Source organism: Tupaia chinensis, unplaced genomic scaffold, assembly GCF_000334495.1.
Source record: "Tupaia chinensis unplaced genomic scaffold, TupChi_1.0 Scaffold000117_2, whole genome shotgun sequence".
Classification (NCBI taxonomy): Eukaryota; Metazoa; Chordata; class Mammalia; order Scandentia; family Tupaiidae; genus Tupaia; species Tupaia belangeri.
The window spans coordinates 9,199,008-9,217,503 of record NW_006159583.1 but is presented as its reverse complement, the minus strand read 5'-3'; the positions used below and the strand labels follow the sequence as shown (position 1 = coordinate 9,217,503).

Genomic DNA, 18,496 nt, shown 5'->3' with positions numbered 1-18,496 from the left:
TCTTTACCTTTTTATCCTACTTTGTTTTTCTGCATAGTCTTTATCACGATCTGAAATTGTTTATGCATGTGTTCACTTGACTTTTATTTATGTATTTATTTTGAGCAGTTTTGTTATAGGGCGCGTGTGCTCGCCAGACAGACAGAGAGAGACAGAGAGACAGAAAGCGAGAAATCACCCCCCAGGGAGGATGGCCGCACCGTAATCCCTTCTCCTTCATTCTCCTCTTGGGATCTTGGGCACGCACGCACATGCACCCGGTATGAGTTTTAAGCCACTGGGTCCCAGCGGCTAACCACAGTCGACTACATGGGAGTCCAGTGACATAGCCATTACGTTAACTGCCGGTCCCCACTCGACTTTTATTTCTCTCTACCAATGAAATGAAGCTTATGAGATTCATGAGCTCTTGTTTATCTTCTTCACTGCTATTTCCTCCCAGGCAGAAAAGAATGGCTGGGGCATAGTGAGTGTTCAACAAATATTTGCTAAAACAATACATATCTGCATTTTTAGTACAGCACAGGTCATTTTTTTTTTTGTGCTGGCATAATTAATTATTTTCTCTATTAAAACACTTTTAGGCTACTGTTGACTATAGCACAGCATTTTACTAGTTCAACACTGTATTCATTTCCCTTCATGAATTATTTTCCTTTCTAAACCCTCTGTTTGTTCAATGGAATCGCCTTGAGTTTCTTTTCCATTTTACTGTTCATTAAGAAGGGCTCAGAATGGTGCAATGGAAAGTTCCTACTAAACTTTCCAAAGCAACATGAAATCATATATGCTTAATAACAATTTTATTGTATGGCAGGAACTGGCTGGAGCTTCTGGACTTGAAGTCTTTAAATCAAAGAAAATTTTAAAACTCCAACTTTGCTATAAAATCTTGGCTGTAAAGTCAGCACAGATGGCAGTAACATTTAAGGTTTTGCTTATAAGCTAGTGACCTTATCTCAATCTGTGGAACTCTTTTACTCTCTAATAAGCCAAGGAAGATTCTGAAAAACGATAAAGTGCCAGCGAGCTCTGATTAGTTTCTTATCACAGAGAAGTTTCTTTGCAAAGCTCTCCTAGAAAAATACAGTTTAACATATATGTGATGTATATTATAAAGCTATTTTGAACTGACATGCTGCAGTCACTATTTTATTTTTAAAATTTTTTTGGAGAGGTTTTTGCTATAAGGCGCTTGTGCTCGTCAGAAAGACACAGAGACAGAGAGAAAGAAAGCGAGAAATCACCCCCCACCCCCCGCCCCCGGTGGAGATGGCCACACAGCAATCCCTTCTCCTCCATTCTCCTCTCAGGATCTTGGGCAGGCACACACATGTGCCCAGCATGAGTTTAAGCCACCAGGTCTGGGACTTGAACCGCAGTTGACTACTTGGGAGTCCAGCGACATATCCATTATGCCAACTGCTGGTCCCAGTCACTAGTTTTAATAGGAATTTAAATCTGTTTCAGTGCTGCCAAAATTCAGGCCTTTCTTCAAAAGTCATATTGGTCTTGCCACGTATTTCAAAGAGATAAAATACTTTCTCAAGTGTCGTTGACTTGCTGTCTTCTCAGCTACTGTGGTGTGGGTATTTGTAGCCTTGCTGGGCTTCGGATCTGAACCAATTGGCATTGATTCCTTTTAGTTATCTTTTATGTCCTTTCTGCCATGACCTCTTTAGTCTCCTCTTCATCCTAGTCTTCATGGTTCCACAAGCTTTCCTAGAGTATTAGGATGTATTTTGGGGAAAGCAGAAAAGCCAAACCATCCAGTCTCATATAAAGTAGCCATTACTCATTTTTAGGAAAAACAATTATGGGCATAGACTCTAAAACATACATCAGGAAATTAATTCCAGGAATATTTTCTGGGCAAGTTTGTTCCTGGCACCTGATAGCAGATAGGTGGTTGCATCGGATCCAAGGTCACAGATTTCAGAGCTATCTCTTTCATAGCAGTATCTTAGCATTTTGAAAGCAGAAATTCTGGTACTAGCAATTCTGTTCACTTTGTCCTCTTTCACTGAAGGCAAACTAAAGAAAAAGCCACGTCATTCAACTACCATGATTTCTAGACATAAAGTGAGCATACTCTTCATATAGTCAGCATTGGCCCAGAGAGCTTTCAAGTTTTTTTATTTTTTATTTATTTTTTATACACACACATATGTGTATACACACACACACACACACACACACACACACATTTCCTCTCTGTGTGCTATACTCATACTACTTTATTTCATTCAAAACCATAAACAATGTAGTTAAAGTTGGGGTTACTTAGGGAATTTTTGGACATGTTCGACAGGTGAGGAATTAGAGACATATTACAGCATATAACCTGGGGGATAGGCAGAACATGGAATTAGGACTCTAGACTCTCAATTGAATCTACCTATTAGTGATTTTTCTGGACCTACCAATGCTTTCACCAAGGTGAGAATAAAACAGCTCAGAAGAGAGGACCAGGTCTCAGGCTGATGTGTGTCCTTGATAATCCATAGCTCTTAAGAAAAATGCCACTACAAGGAAGGGCCCCTAATTTACAGAGCTGAGAGGGCTGACTATATAATGCTAGAAAATGAGAACACTGGAGGATGAGCAATCACTAATTTCTTGCTTACTACCAAGCACAGTTCTAAGATTACAGTAGTACTCAATAATTGTTGACCATATTGAATGGAGAATTATATATTGTATTTTGGGACTTCTTTTCTTTTCTTTTTTTTGGAAAGGTTTTTGCTATAGGGCATGTGTGCTCGCCAGACAGAGAGAGACATAGAGACAGAAAACGAGAAATCACCCCCCAGAGGGGATGGTCATGCCGCAATCCCTTCTCCTCCATTCTCCTCTCAGGATCTTGGGCATGCACGCACATGCGCCCGGCGTGAGTTTTAAGCCACCAGGTCCGGGACGCAAACCGCGGTCGACTACGTGGGAGTCCAGCGACATAGCCATTACGCTAACTGCTGGTTCCCATTTTGGGACTTCTTTTCACTGAATCACCTTATAAATCTGTATAGATTTGCTTTCATCAGAAATTCTCACAAACATCTCCTTGGAGGTAAAATCAAGGGGAATAGAAGTAGGGAAGTGTTGATATTCTCACTAATTGAGCATCTGAGTTAGTGAATGGCTCTCAGACAAAATGGGCTTCAAAGATGCCAAAGCCTTGCCTCGCCCACCCTGAACTAATCACTTATTTCCAGGTTGCCACATTGCAACTCCAGAGGGTGCTATTCACGTTCTTGTTTAGGTCAATGGCAGTGCTGAAGTTGTGAGTCCACAACTTTCTAAGAACTCAGATTTCCTACTGTGTCATAATGAAATTCCTTGCCTCCTTAACTTTGATAGCATTTGTAAGCAATGGAAAGAATGGAGGTTTCCCTTTCCTTCAGTTTTTAGCAACACTGGTTTCTTGAGGAGGTCATGATACCAAACCAGTATTCAATAACGGTTGAGTTAGGACCAGCAGATGGCATAATGGTTATATCACTGGACTCCCACATAGTTGACCACGAGTTGAGTCCTGGACCTGGTGGCTTATATCTCACACCAGGCGTGTGTGTGCGTGTGTGCCCAAGATCTGGAGAGAATAGAGAAGGGATAGCGGCATGGCCATCTCCCTTGGGGGATGATTTCTCACTTCCTATCTATTTGTCTCTCTCTGTTTCTCTGGTGATTGCACATGCCCTATAACAAAAATCTCTCTAAAAAAAAAAAAAAAAGAAAAGTAGAGTCAAAGATGGGAAAAAAGAAACGGAGAGTGTCCCTTCATTAAAAAGGCATTCTAAAGACAAATTAAGTAAAGAAATAAGTAAAGAAATAACTCCCCAAGGAGAAAAATCTTCTTGGGATGAAACTGTCAGTTAATAAACTTTACTTTCTAAACTCTAACCACTTTTAAGTAATACAACTTCTAGTTGAACTTTCTAAGTTAGATGAACATTAACCATATTATTTACCTGGAACAGGTATAACATATGACATTCAATCTATTTACTGTTATTTACCTTCATACACCGCTTCTGTGCTCATTTCAGGACAATGGGAATGCAAATGTTGCAAACACTCGTTTCTTTGTTAAAAAGTTTTAAAATCACCATGATATACCCAATATTTTAAAATGGAAATCAAATCATGTGAGATCAATGTTCAAAAATTTCCTCAGGCCCCTTATCTCGGGCAGAATAAATCCAGAGTCCTTATAATGAACCTCCTACCCTACTCCCCAAATCTGGCTTCCATGACCTCCCATTTCCCTCTCCTCTGTCCCCAGCTTCAACCACACTTGTCTCCCTCTGCTCCTTGTGCTTCAGGGCTTTGGTGCAGCCTGTTCCTTCCACCTCTGCCTAGGACAATTGCTGCTGAGCTTGTTTATGCTCACCTTCTCAGGGAAAGCTTTGGCTATTCTATTTAAAATCCGTTCCACCACCTCCATCTCTCCCACTATGACTACACTCCTCAGAGGCACATCTGCCTTATTTCTGCCTAGTACATGCTACCTTCTAAAATAATGTAGGATTGGAGTTGGCAGTGGTGGTTAAGGGCGCTTGACTCCCACATGGCTGATCACAGTTCGAGTCCTGGACATTGCCGCTTACTTTCTCACTTTCTTTCTCTCTTTGGTCAAAAACAAACAAACAAACAAACAAATAAATAAAATAATGTAGGATTTAATTTATTTATGTGAGGAGATTTCAAAAATTAAATTATTTTGGTACAAAACAAAATTGAAATCCATGCATAGTTTTTTCACAATGCACACTTTCTATGAACTTTTGAAGACACCTTGTATTGTGTACTGTCCATTCGCCCCCATCCCTACATCCTGGTATAATCTAATCTTCCAGGGCATAAATTTTGTCTCTTTCATTCACTGCTGTTTTTTGGTGCCAGAGTGCATACATATTTGGTAAGTACTCAATACCTGTTTTGTTGGAGAAATACATAATTATCAGATCATGTAGCTGCTGGATATTATGTGATAACCTCCAGATTAACCAAACTCCAATTATGAGAAAAATATCATACAAAAATTATTTCCCTTCCCTTATTAATTTATAATTGTACAGTAGGTCTCTTAGCATATTACTGTTACTTGACACTGTACTCAGGAATTGCAATGATTATGGGTGCAATTTAGACACTATATAGTTTTGGGAAGCCACTGAAATTTTTTCCCGTGTGATGATTTACTTTAGAAATGAACCCAGAAAAAAATTTTTATTTGAAAAACAGATGGATTGCTAAAGGGAATTGCACTACATTTTAATTTTCCTGTGATAAACTAGATGATAGAGCCTGAACAAAGACATGCCTGTCTCATAGTTCTCAGAAAGTTCTACTTCAGGGTCTTGTCCTTGAGCAACCTTTCGGGGACTCTTCAGAACTCTCTTGGATCTCAACTGCACTCTGCTCTCAGCTTTCCCCTCATTTCTTTTTATCCCCTTTAACTTAATGTTACCAGTAGGTTATTTCTTTTTTTGTGTGTTTTTCTCTATTATAAAATAAATACATACTGATGGTAGAAGAGTTGTGAAATGCAGAAAAATTTATGATGAATCAAATTAAATTAAAATTTTCCTACCACTCAAAATTAAATACACATATATACAACCACGTGTATTTGGAAAACACATTCTGGATTTGTAGTATTTTTACAGGCTCTTCCCATATTTGAGACTGATGTTAGGACCTACAGAACTACTATTCTTCTCTGAATAGTGAAAATAAACTGATTGTACAAATACTTTTATTCCCTCAGACAAAGCCCTGGGTGTTTTGAACCTCAGTTGAGAAGAAAGGAACAAAATAGAGATCTTGAACTTGGATACAGAGTTGTCTTTTGTCAGTTTCCTAGCCTAATGAAAACTGCAATTTCTCCTAGCATAATTGAAACACATCTTGTAACACCTTTAGGGTAGTCTCTGAGGCGGAAGCAGGCTGTGTGTTTGTGTGTGTGTGCATATGTCTGTGTGTTACGTATTACTGTTTTGAGAGCCTAGGGAAGTTCCACAATGTTTTGTTCCATATTACTTAATACCATTCATGCAACGAGCCCTCATCCATCCCTAATGCAACAGGCTCTCAGTGTGTTTGCTCTGGAAGGCTTCCATTTGCCACGAAACCACTAACCTCAGTTACTTGACTTTCATATTGTTTTTCAAATTCTGTGCTATGTCATGGACTGGATGTCAGTGGGGCAGCATTCTGATCCACAATGCAAGGCAGGATTGCTGGGATCATATGCCCTCTGCAAAGGGAATGACTGACCCCAGAAAGTCTGTTCGTCTGGGGTAAGGTGACTAGTTCAATCAACGCCCCAATTCATTTTCAAGGCACAGTAACTGGAGTGTACTGGTCACCCCAAGTCACAGTTGCCATCACAACCACTTCCCCATTTGTGTATACCACAAAGGGAGTAAGTTATCTAAGTTTTGATGCTTGTCAGGTGTAGGCTTTAGTAAAATAAACAAATAATAGCAAATAATCGTACCTGTAGAAATCTGAGGGAAAAAAACCTTAATCTCTTTTATGATAAAACTAATAACTATTTTGTTGAAATATTTGGAAAATATAAACAAACCAAGAAAAATGGAATTAAAAATCATATATGATTCTACCATCTGGGAAGCCAAAAATACTTAATGGACAATTTTTTATTCCAAAATTGAAAATTGTAATTCTCTCATTCAACTCACTTATGGTATTAATTAATAGTGACTTGCCCATCCACATCTGCACTTATCCAATATTGAGAAAGCTGGATACAAAAGCAAAATGAAAACACTGGCGTCTGATAGCAGATAGGTTGTTGCTGCATCTTTCTAGGTGTGTACAAAGACCATGAAAACAATATGTGAGTTTAGAATGCCACAATCATTTTTATTCAAATTCGCCATCCTGTTCTGTCAAGTTCCTGGGCATGTGTATGCACACTCAGCATATTTTGCAAGCCTCTGGAGCCTGAACTTGAAACCCTAGGTGCCTAGGTGGGATCTGATTTCCTCTGTGCAGCATGTAATTGCTATTCTATAGAGCCAATCTCGCTCTCTCTCTTTCTCTCTCCCTTTTGGGAGTAAAATTAAGAAGAAGGTACAGAGATTTCTCATCTGCCCCAATACATACACAGCCTCCTCCATTGACAATATCCCCTACAGAGTGGAACATTTAGGTAATAATGATGTGTCAATCTATGAATCTACATTGACACACTATTATTACTCCAAATCCATGACTTACTAGGGTTCACTTTTGATATGTACAGTCTGTGAGTTTGGGCAAATGTGTAATAACACGAGCATTATAGCATCATACAGATGTTTTTGTTTCCCTGAAAATACTCTGTTCTTCACCTACTTGACCTCCCCATCACTGTAATTTTTATAATGTTAGATCCAGAAAAAAATGCATATTTTTAGTATAAGCCCACAAATTAATTGCTCATTAGAAAAGAAGTTTTATTTATGAACCAGCATTTTGTTTATAGTTCTACTGTGGATGTGTAAGCACTTATTAGGATCAGATCATTTGTGAGTACTGTTTCTAAAAGTTCGACAAAGAGTAAATATTAATTCTGTTTATACAACAAACTTCATCAACTCTTTAATGTTCATTGATAATACACTAGCAGAATTTACCTGTCTTATTGTTACCATCATCAAATGTATTTACATAAATTATAATTATGATCTTTATTAGAAGCTCTTGCATAAAATGCTGTTTGTAGTGAGTCAATAATAAATTATGCATTCTAACTTTTACTCAAAGATAATTATTGAGGGTTAAATTATTTATGGTACTTTTTATACACAGCTGGTGGGAGGAAAGGTTGGTATAAACATTTTGGAAACCTATTTAGCAGAATCAATTAAAGCTGAACATATGTAAGGGCACTTCAAAAGTTCGTGGAAAAATGGAATTATAGCACGAACTTATCTGATGCAAGACAATTTTTAAAATTAATTAAGTTGGGATTTTTTTTTTTTTGTCATAGAGTGCATGCACTCACCAGAGAGAGACAGGGAGAGAGAAAGTGAGAAATCACCCCTCACGAGGGATGAGCCTGCCATAATCCCTTCCCCTCCATTTTCCTTCTGGGATTTTGTGCATGTATACACATGTACTCAGAGTGATTTTTGAGCTACCACATCCTGGAATTGAACCATGATTAACCATATGGGAGTCCAGCACCTTAACTGCTACACCAGTTGCTGGCCTCTGGCACAAAAATTACTGAAATCTGTGCTTTTTCCCCCCCCATGATACACATTCTCATATAAACTATTGACACCTTGTATATATCCTATGACTCAATAGTTGAAATTTCAGGTCGATAATTAAGAGAAATTTGTAATTTTGAGCACAGAAAGAAAAGTACAAGAATGTTCATAGTGTTATTATTTGTAACACTATAAAATCAGAGATAGCCAAATGTTCATTATCACTAAAATTAATAAATTATCACATAAACGTGCATACACACTCATTGGACTACTCTATAGCAGTGGTCCACAATTTTTTTAAAAAAATATTATTTATAAGCAAGTCGCCAAGTCTAGGACTTGAACTGTGGTCAGCCATGTGGGAGTCCAAAGCCTTAACCACCATACCACATGGTGGCCCCACAATCTTTTTCTATAAAGGGTCACTAAGTAAATATGTTAGGTTTTAGGGATCATATGGTCTCTATTACAACTAAGCCCTGCCCCTAAAGTGTGAAAACAGCCATAGGCAATATGTAAATGAAAGAGTACAGCTCCGTTCTAATAAAATAGGTGACGGGTCAAATTTAGACAATGAGTTGTAATTTGCGACCTCTGCTCTTTAATGAAAGAAACAACGAGGAACTACAGATACGTATAGCAACATAAGTGAATCTCATAGACAATGTTATGTGAAAGAAGACTATGAGAAAAAAGAATACACTCTTTAATTCCATTTTTATAAAGTTTGAAATTAGGAGATAGTGATAGAAGTCAGTGAGTAGAATTAACTCTGGGATATAATGTCTAGAAGGAGTATGAGGGAAAGCTGTCCATATTGATCTAAATGGTTTTACATAGAGGAGTTAAATATACTGTAATTCATTAAACTATACACTTAAAAATGAGGTATTTTTCAGAATTTAAGCTATGTTTCAATTAAAAAGTAAAAATAAAGTAATTTTAAAAATCTAGATAGGTAAGAAAGGTCCCTATCTCAGACAAATTTCTTGACAGAGGTGGGGTCCTCCTCAGCTCTTCTCTGCCCCATGATTCCTTCCTGCTTTTACCTTCTACTGTTTATATTCTTGCTGATGTTAGCTCCAGGTTGCTAACTCCAAAGAACACCTAGGCTGCATTTCTTTTGATATTTACAGTATTTCACTCAGTCTTAGGAGATCAAGACTTCTCTTGAACCTGACTCCTCAAATTTGCTGTGTCTAAAATTTAACTCATCATTTCTCTGATTCTTCTGTACTTTCCATTGGTGTTGGTGGTGGGGGAGTAGTGACTTCATCTACACTCCATCAACCATTAAGGTTCTATCCTCCTCTCATAAAGCCTCCTTATCTTGTGCATTCTGTTTTCCCTGACATTGCATCAGTTCAGGAGGACAAATCAAGACTCACCTGGTATTTGATGTCATTTCCTAAACTGGCCTCTCTAGTTTTGTCCTCTATCTGTGCATTGTCTACTCTGACTAGATTGTCCGAAGTATGCATCTCACCTTGTAGGAGGGGCCTTCAAAGACTTATAGAAAATGTGCATTACAAAAAAACTATGCATGGTTTTCTTTTCTTTTCTTTTTTTTTTCTTTTTCTGGTGTATACACAAGAAAATGAGTTTGTATTTTAATTCATTTTCCCACAAATTCTGAAGTCCCTTCAGAGCTCCTCTGCTTAAACATCCTTAAATGGTTCTTTGTCCTATTATAAGGCCCTTCACTATCTTACTTTCTTATCCATAGCTGGTTATCTTATTTCTTTCTTCTCACTCTATTCTCTAGGCATAATGACTTTTTTTGTACTTCTTGTACTTTTTCTCATTTGTCACAGTAAGCTGCCACCGTAGCTGTTGCTCCTGATACTTTTCCCTGTGGCCTGCTCCCAGTCCAACCTCTTAGGGATGTCTGGTCCTTCTCTTTAACCATCGACTTCTTATCAGTCTTTCATGAGGCTTTTCCTGACACCTCTCCACTGTTCCCCTACCCATGAGACCTGGGCTCATCCTTATTATGGTGTACTATGTGATATTGTCATGATCTGTGCAGTCGTCCATTTCCCACTAGACAGAGAACTTCTTGAGGACAGAAGGCAGAACTCGAGTGTCTTTGTACCCCTGTGCTGGCACACAGCGTCTACCTCTAAATGCTGCTGAACATTTTCTGAGTGTAGCTTTGTATGAAGGGTGGAAGGCCTCAGGGAATGAGCTTTTCTCTACTTTTAGACAGAAAATGAAGCTAATACAACCAAAGACTGACACTTCCATCTCTTCTGGATTCGACACCTTCAGTTCTGAGAGCTTGGCCTTTGCTCATGTTGGTATTCTGCAGCTAGCTCCTGTTTGAGCTCTGACTCTCAGCTGCATTTAAAAATGTGGTGCTTTGTTACTGTGGAGATGCTGCCACATTCCACGGAAAGCAACTGTGAAACTAGGAAGCTCGTTTCCTTATGCAGAACAATATTGGCTTCCAAATATAAATTTTTAAAAGGCAATAGAAGCCTTTTAAACCATAAACCTCAGGGTGAAATAATTTTCTTTATATTCATATAAACATAAAGAAGACAAAATAACAGGCCTCCTTCTGTTTTCTCAACACAATGTTCCATCTGCTCAAGAACAAACTCTGAGGCAATAGGGACTCTAATTGCTCATTATTATATCAACTTTCGGAGTATGCCTAGCAAAGAGTTGGGCAAACAGTGATGCTCAACAATCGTTTGTTAATCTTAATCTTCTTATTTTAAGGATAGGTTCTAATTCTCTATTTGTAGAGAACTATATATTTCTCTTCTTGGAGCCTAAAGTAACATGGTTGCAGAACTTTGATAGTTCATGGGTATATTCAGGTTCTATGTCCTCTCTTTAGGCACGGTTAGGAGATATTGTTAATATCTGAGCAAGCACTTTGGAAGAAATAATTGATTTTGTCCAAGTGACATAAATTTAAGTGCTTCCTAAGTGTGAGTTAAAATTAATTCAAAAGCCTAAATTTGAATTCTAACCTAGCTAAATCCAAATAAAACAATTTGAAAACTTTTTTTTTTTGAGAGGTGTTTGCCTTAGGGCACTTGCAAACACCAGAGGAGAGAGACAGAGATAGAGAAAAAGTGAGAAATCACCTTTCAGGGAGGATGGCCGTGCCACAATCCCTTCTCCTCTGTTTTCCTCCTGGGATCTTGGGCACGCATGCATACGTGCCCAGAATGTGTTTCAAGCCACAGGGTCAGGGACTTGAACTGCGATTGGCCATGTGGGAGTCCAGCGACATAACTGCTACACCATCTGCTGGACTGAAAACTTTGATCTTTAAATATTGACCTTTTAAAGTCAAATGCACATAATACAACCCTGATAGAAATCGTTTTTTAATAACTCACGAGGATAATAAGCTCATTTCTAAATTGCAAACATGCCCTTGAAAATAGCTATTCACTTGAACCAAATTGAAATAGTAATATTCAAGATAGATTAAAACTGTCAATTTGAATGTAAAAAAACTACTAACATATAAATGAAATGAAAGGACAGAATAAGTAATCATTACTATTAGTAAAAATGATATATTTGTAGTACTTCTAAATGTTTACTTAATGCTTTAATATTTATCATCACTTAATCCTCAATAAACTTAATAACATAGGTAATAATATTGTAGTTATTACTTATTATTCCATTTTAGGAAAGAGGAAACTGACATCTACCCTTAAGTGACTTGGTCACATAGTTATTAGCTGATAACAGGTCTTTTTTGTACTATACCACAGTGGCATGTTTTAATATCAGATCTTATTTTGCCTTAAAACAGATTTGTGTTAGTTTTTAAAAAAACAATTTATAGACATCAAAGTGTCCACATATATAAATCACAGATTGATGCCAGTAATAAGAGCAAATATTAATATTAAAAAACTCCCAATGTTAGATGACAAAGTTCCAAAAAGTAAAAGAAAAAACAAATTTCTTGGTCATAAAAGATGAAAATACTCTTATTTGTTAAGTAATACCCTGGTATTTTACTAAAGGGAAAAGTTGAAGTTAACACAAATTTTAAAAAGTCAAGTCTAAAATTCAGGTAATCAGAATCAAGTATACTGGGATGAATTATCTGGTGAATGACTCTACTTAATATTAAATATTACTGAATAGAAATGAGTTTATAGAGTATTCTATAACACTGTATAACTAAATTAAAAAAAAAAAACTTTCAATCAGCTAAATCAAAGAGGTCAGAACTCTCTTTTGTCTGATCCTCTGTCCTTCAAATTATTTTATTTTAAAGTCGATTTCTTCCAGAGCAAGAGACATAGAAAGAGAGAGAAATAAAAAACAAAGAGACAGCACTCACAAAGGGTATTTAATAGTCCCTTGATGCCATGATCCACCCCCAGTTCCAGCCAGCCCCAGATCATGGGCACATGCATGCCTTATGCACCCAGGGAGGTCTCTGGCCATGAATCAGGAATCACTCAGAGTTTTGCTGTTTACTGCTGTGCCACAATCTTTCCTTTGTAGAGCTAATGATGGCAGTCAAGCTCTCTGTAATCAGGTCTCAAATTGCATTTCAATGTATCTTTTCAACCTCCTTGTGGCTGAAATAGGGCTCCCTCCTGCTCCCCTACTTTCTTGTACCTGGGGTTTAAAGAGTGTTCTTGCATCCACCCACCTAGGATGCTGCCACTTTCCTGGTTTTTCATATCTAAAACCCATGGGTCTTCACATCCCAGTTACATGCACTCTCTTCATCCTTTGAAGTCCCAACCCACTTTATTTTCATTTATTCTGTATCATCTCTCACTTTCAAGCTGGTGTTGGGTATATTTGACTCTTTTGCTGGACAGCAAACCCTGTGAAGGCAGAATCTTTTGCACATTGGCCTTTGGATTCCTGATGCTAGATGCCTATCTGGGTAGTGTGTATTGGATCAATGTCTAGTTCTGCCCTTGAGGCAGTACACAATTTTGAAGAATATATTTAATATTTTAAAAAGTTACCCTCTTGACATTTGATACAAAGTGAATGAATATGGAAGATTTAGCACTGAGATAAGCCAGACTATGAAAGACAGGCATTGTATGTCCTCACTTAATATATACCAAATGCTTGCATTCTACAGCAGAAATGGAAAGACTGGATGGTATAATAGCAGGAAGGGCAACAGTAGATATCAGAGATAGTATAGAAAGGGATGGGTGGTAAGGGGTGAGAAGAAGGAGATCAGGGAATAAACAAACATAACATTTAACATATAGAAAAAGGAAAAGTTATCTGTGGATGATAACATATACCGTAACATTTTTGACTTGACTAATATACACTGTATTCATGCTGGGAAAAACCATGTTGTACACCGTAAAGATGTACAGTGATTAAATGCATATAAATAAATAAAATAATAATTAAAAAGAAAAAGTTGCTCTCAAATTTGTCTAATGTTTCAACATTTTAGTTACTTTCTAAACACTATTAATGTCTTTAATAGATAATTTACTTTTATTTGTTTATTATCAATTTAAAATTTTTAAATAGTTATTATTATAAATTTGTTGATATAAAAATAATATTTAGGGCATCATAACAGGCATTTTTTTGCAGAACATCTCAAATATGACCAGAAAAATTCCTGGAAATATTCCCACTTTGCAGGAAAACTATAAATGGAAGCCTAAAGAAATAAACAACTTCTAAGAGTACCCAATTAACTTTTCAGATCTCATATCAGAAAGCAAGCCTCTCTATGCTTAAGCTAACTGTTCATAAAATGTTGATTTTTATGGTATTCTATTACTCAAAAGTTAGCAATTCATTCAAATTATTTATAATAAACATTAACCAGAAAGTTACTGATGGGAACACCCCCTTCTAAGCCATGGCAAGTAAGAAAGTCCTTGCACATTCAAGTAGTCATGACATTCATCAGCATAAAAGGAATCATGTATGAAAGAAAAGCAGGCCCACGGAACATTTCAAATTGGAAAAATTAATACTTGATAAAGGGGATAGTTCAACGGAGCCAACAAAATATCATAAATTACAAATTAAGGCTTCCACTTGGAGCAAATCCCACTCTAAGTTTCAGGGGAGAGAGGGAGTAGACAGAAGTACCAAGTCTCAGTTAGAATTCTTTTTTAAAAGTTTCTTTCCTCAATATTTAACATTTCAGGGAGCAAGGTTAACAAATAAACTAAAAAGTGAATGAAAACTTTGATCATTTTCCATGACTCTTTTTACCCAACAGTTTTCACTGTATTTTTGAAAAGTAAAAACTTTTTTTAGTAACTTGCCATTCTTCATGCATGAATTATACAACTAGAGATAATTTCTCTTTCATTTCTTTTTTTTTTTTTTTTAGCATCAGTTCATTACACTGAATTAAGGTACAAGACTTGCTTTACAGTTGTGTACCCTTTGATACAATTAAATGAACTTATGAGGCCAATTTGAACATGAGAGAAATCATGCAACTAAATTAGGGGGAAAAAAAAGAGGGCAGTAAAGGATGTGGGCATTCTGAACACAGTGCTCTAAGCCTGAAGAAAAGAAAAAGGCAACATTTATTACACCTGGTGTTAAACTTGATTATGCACATTTGCCTTCTCTGAGTAATTTTAAGGAATACACGGTAAATACTCAATGCAACTAGTTCTACAGTATATTCTTCTTTACCTTCACTTCCCATTTGGACTATTCTCCTGAGGCCAGAAATGATTTCCTGTAAGATCCAGACATGACAGTAATTTGCTCCCACTTAAAGATGTATTAAATTCAGTGATTCAGAGTAACTTTAGGTGAATTTTACACTCACTGTCTTGTTTAACATAATGAACCAGAAACATTAACTTTCAGTGAGGATGGCTTTTTCACAGAAGTTGTGAGTTAGACAACTCAAAGCAGAAAAGCTTTCTTCAGAAGGATCTAAGAACTCTCCCATGGGAGGAGAGAACTGCCATGTGTCCTGGATGGCGATGCCCTTTCATACCACATCTCGACTGCATGAAACTAGAGTACAGTTAGTATCCAGACAGGCACCCCAAACCCGGAGTAGGAATTGCAGGGATGGGAATCTCTGGGGCAGTGAGCCAAGAGTGCGATAAAGATGTAGATCCCTGGGGTTGGCTCCTATTGGGTATCCCAGTTTTAAGGAGGCATAAAGACCTGTGGTACAATTTTGGACATGTCGGCTTTGTATATTTGATTTTCTTGCTTGGAAATTTTGATTAGTGCATAAAAATATTATAACATTACCTCTAAATATGCAAACTACAGTCACAGTTGGCAACACTTAATATATTTAATAGTCCCTTAAAATATCAGAGATTCATCCTTTCCTGTTGGAGGAATAGTTTCCTCAGAAGATGCTTCAGAAAGTCACATGGCTTTATCATAAGTCCTCTTAAAGGAAGCAACAAACTAATGAATACTTCAAACAAGGGTTAGTATTCTGTTAATATATATGTTATTTCTTGAAGAAATACAGATGTGGCCTCAATTTTAGTGACATATTTATAACATGAATTTCTCTTAGGTAAATAAACCATTCAACTTCTTTTCTTATCACCTTGCAATATATTATTGTGAAACAGCAGTACTTAGGCTTCAGGTGGACACATGCTAATGGCAGATTGACCCATGTTTATTGACATCCAGGATAATTTTTTAAAAAAGGCTTTACCATAGGGTGCATGCACTCACCAGAGAGAGACAAGAGAGAAGGAGAAAGAGAAATCATCCCCCAGGGGGATGACCACACCACAGTCCCTTCTTCTCCATTCTCCTTTTGGGACTTTGGGCTTGCATGCACTCGTACCTGGCCTGATCTTCAAGTCACCATGTACAGGATTCAAATCCTCACCATGGTCAGCCATGTGGGAATCCAGCACCTTAACCACCATGCCACCTACTGGCTCCCAAAATTGTAGCATTTTTGAGGCATTTTCATGGTTAATGGAGAGGAATATTGGACATCTGAAACGGGTATCTGGATGTTATGCTATATTTATTCTTTCATGTGTTTCATTTTTCCAATGGGTGTGTTACTATATAGCCACAATCTTAATTAAAATAAAAACATACAAGAACTACAGCATAAAGGTTTAAAACAATATTGCAAAAAAAATGAAAAATAAGAAAGTACATAGAAAAAAAATGGTGTCTGTTTTTAAGCCATGCTTCTCATTGCTTATTACATGATTATCATGAATGATGTATTATCAAGGTCTTCCTCTGCTTCTATCTATCTTGCGGACTGCTTTTAGGTTATTTACTAATAATATAGACTGCCAATGGAAGAAGAGTAAGTGCAAGTAGCTAAAATGAATCATTTTGTCCTTTGTTTATGAATATAGTTCAAGGTTAGAATGAACAAGGTTGAAATTTTCAGGAAATAAAATTTAAAGATTATTTTTATTTATTTATGCTACTATTTTGTTCTGTTACTATAATTTTTAAAAATTTTATCTTATTTGATTTCAAGTTCTTTTACACATTCAATCACATCATTTAGTTTGCAAAGTGAATATTACAACATGTTTACATTTCTCGCCAGTTCAGTTGATAATAAAATTTTATTTTATTTATTTTTTTCACTTTCTTTTATATATTCAATTATATTAGTTAGCTTACAAAATGAATATTTCAGCAGTTGAACATTTCTCCCTAGTACAGTTGATAAAACTATAAAATATCTTCAACAGATAATACCACATTTCTTTGTTCTATTAATGCTTTGCCTCCCTATTTTTCTTCTAAATGTCTTTCATCAGACCCTCCTGTTTCACACACACTATATCTGGTATTTACATCTGTATACTGTGTTTCTATATCCTTTAGTCAATCAGTTTTAGTCATAGAGTGTGGACACTCAGTATATATTAAATGGGGACATACAATGCCTCTCCTTCATAGCCTGACTTGCTTCACTCAGCAGTAAATCTTCCATATTCATCCACTTCCTGTCAAAAGCCAGGGATTTTTTTTTTAATGGCTGAATAGTACTATAATTAATTGAAAGTTCACTAGACATAGTTTAGTGGTTTAAACACTAAACCTAAAATTTTATATTCCAGACATGTTTATGTCATAATTTGGACCATTTCTCATTTTGAGGATTGTATCACTCTATATTCTCTATACTTATTTACCTATAAAATGAGGAAAATAATGCCAACTTTAAATTCCAGCAGAATAAAAAATTAAAAGAGTTCGTGAAAAGCACTGATGACATTAAGTCGTTGGGAAAGTCATGACATATTTTTCTATGTTTTTCTATGCAAAAATGCATCATGACTTTCCCAACCACCGAAATACATGGTATTATAAGAACATATGATTATTCACTACAATGTTGCTATTTTTTTACAAATGTAGTGTGAGTAATTGTATTGATTTAAGATTAGTTCAAATATGTATTTCTCCTAGGCATTGTAAGTAAGAACTTTGTGTTGTGACTTAACTAAGTAATAGTTTGGGCTGGCCCTGTAGTGTCGTGGTTAAGTGCGGTGCATTGGTGGCGGGATCCCACATGGCTAATCGAGGTTCCAATATCATCCATGGTGGCTTGAAAAACATGCGGGGCATGTGTGTGAGCATGCTCCAAACCTGAAAGGATGGAAAAATGGAGAAAAAAGTATTGTGGTATCACCATGTTGCTTTGGGGAACATGAGGTACTTTCCCTCTCTTTGTCTTTGAAGTGTGCGTGTGCCCTCTGGCAATGAAAGAAAAAAAATTAATAGTTTACTAGTCTCTGGTTTAGCAATTACAATGTGATTCTTTTTACCTTTACATCACAATTGCCTGAAATGAAAAGCACTGATAATCCAAGAATATATTTGAAAGACTTAAAAGCATGGTTCCTGATTTACTGACAGTTACTAAAATCAAAACTTTTTTTCCATTATATGCCTTTATGACTCATAGAAGTGAAGGACATACAAACATCTCCAAAATGGAACAAAAGACAGTCAGTGAGGCAATAGAACAACAGTAACCCCACATGGACATCAGCATGCATAATATATTAAAAATGAGGAGCCTTCTTACCTAGCATGCAAACACATTTGGCATTCTGATCAGGGTTCTCAAACAAGATTTTGCCACAGCTCTGAAATAGAAGGATAGCCATAGTTATTTTAAGATTTCATATCAGGATTCCTAAGACTGACATCACCATGTCTTGGTGTAAAGCACAGAAATAATATTATTTATACTGGAATACTATACAGCCATTAAAATGAGTTAGTTGCATACACTATAAAAATACAATATATAATATGTAATATATATATAT

The 18,496-nt window shown here is 36.6% G+C and overlaps 1 protein-coding gene across 1 annotated transcript in view; it reads right to left on the bottom strand.

Moving 5' to 3' along the window:
* Nucleotides 1–18,331, bottom strand: part of PDE7B (phosphodiesterase 7B) — a 244,643-nt gene extending 226,312 nt beyond the window's left edge. Inside the window, 1 exon segment of the mRNA XM_006144346.2 lies at nt 18,250–18,331. Coding sequence (XP_006144408.1) covers nt 18,250–18,331 — 82 coding nt within the window.
* Nucleotides 18,332–18,496: the final 165 nt, after the last annotated feature.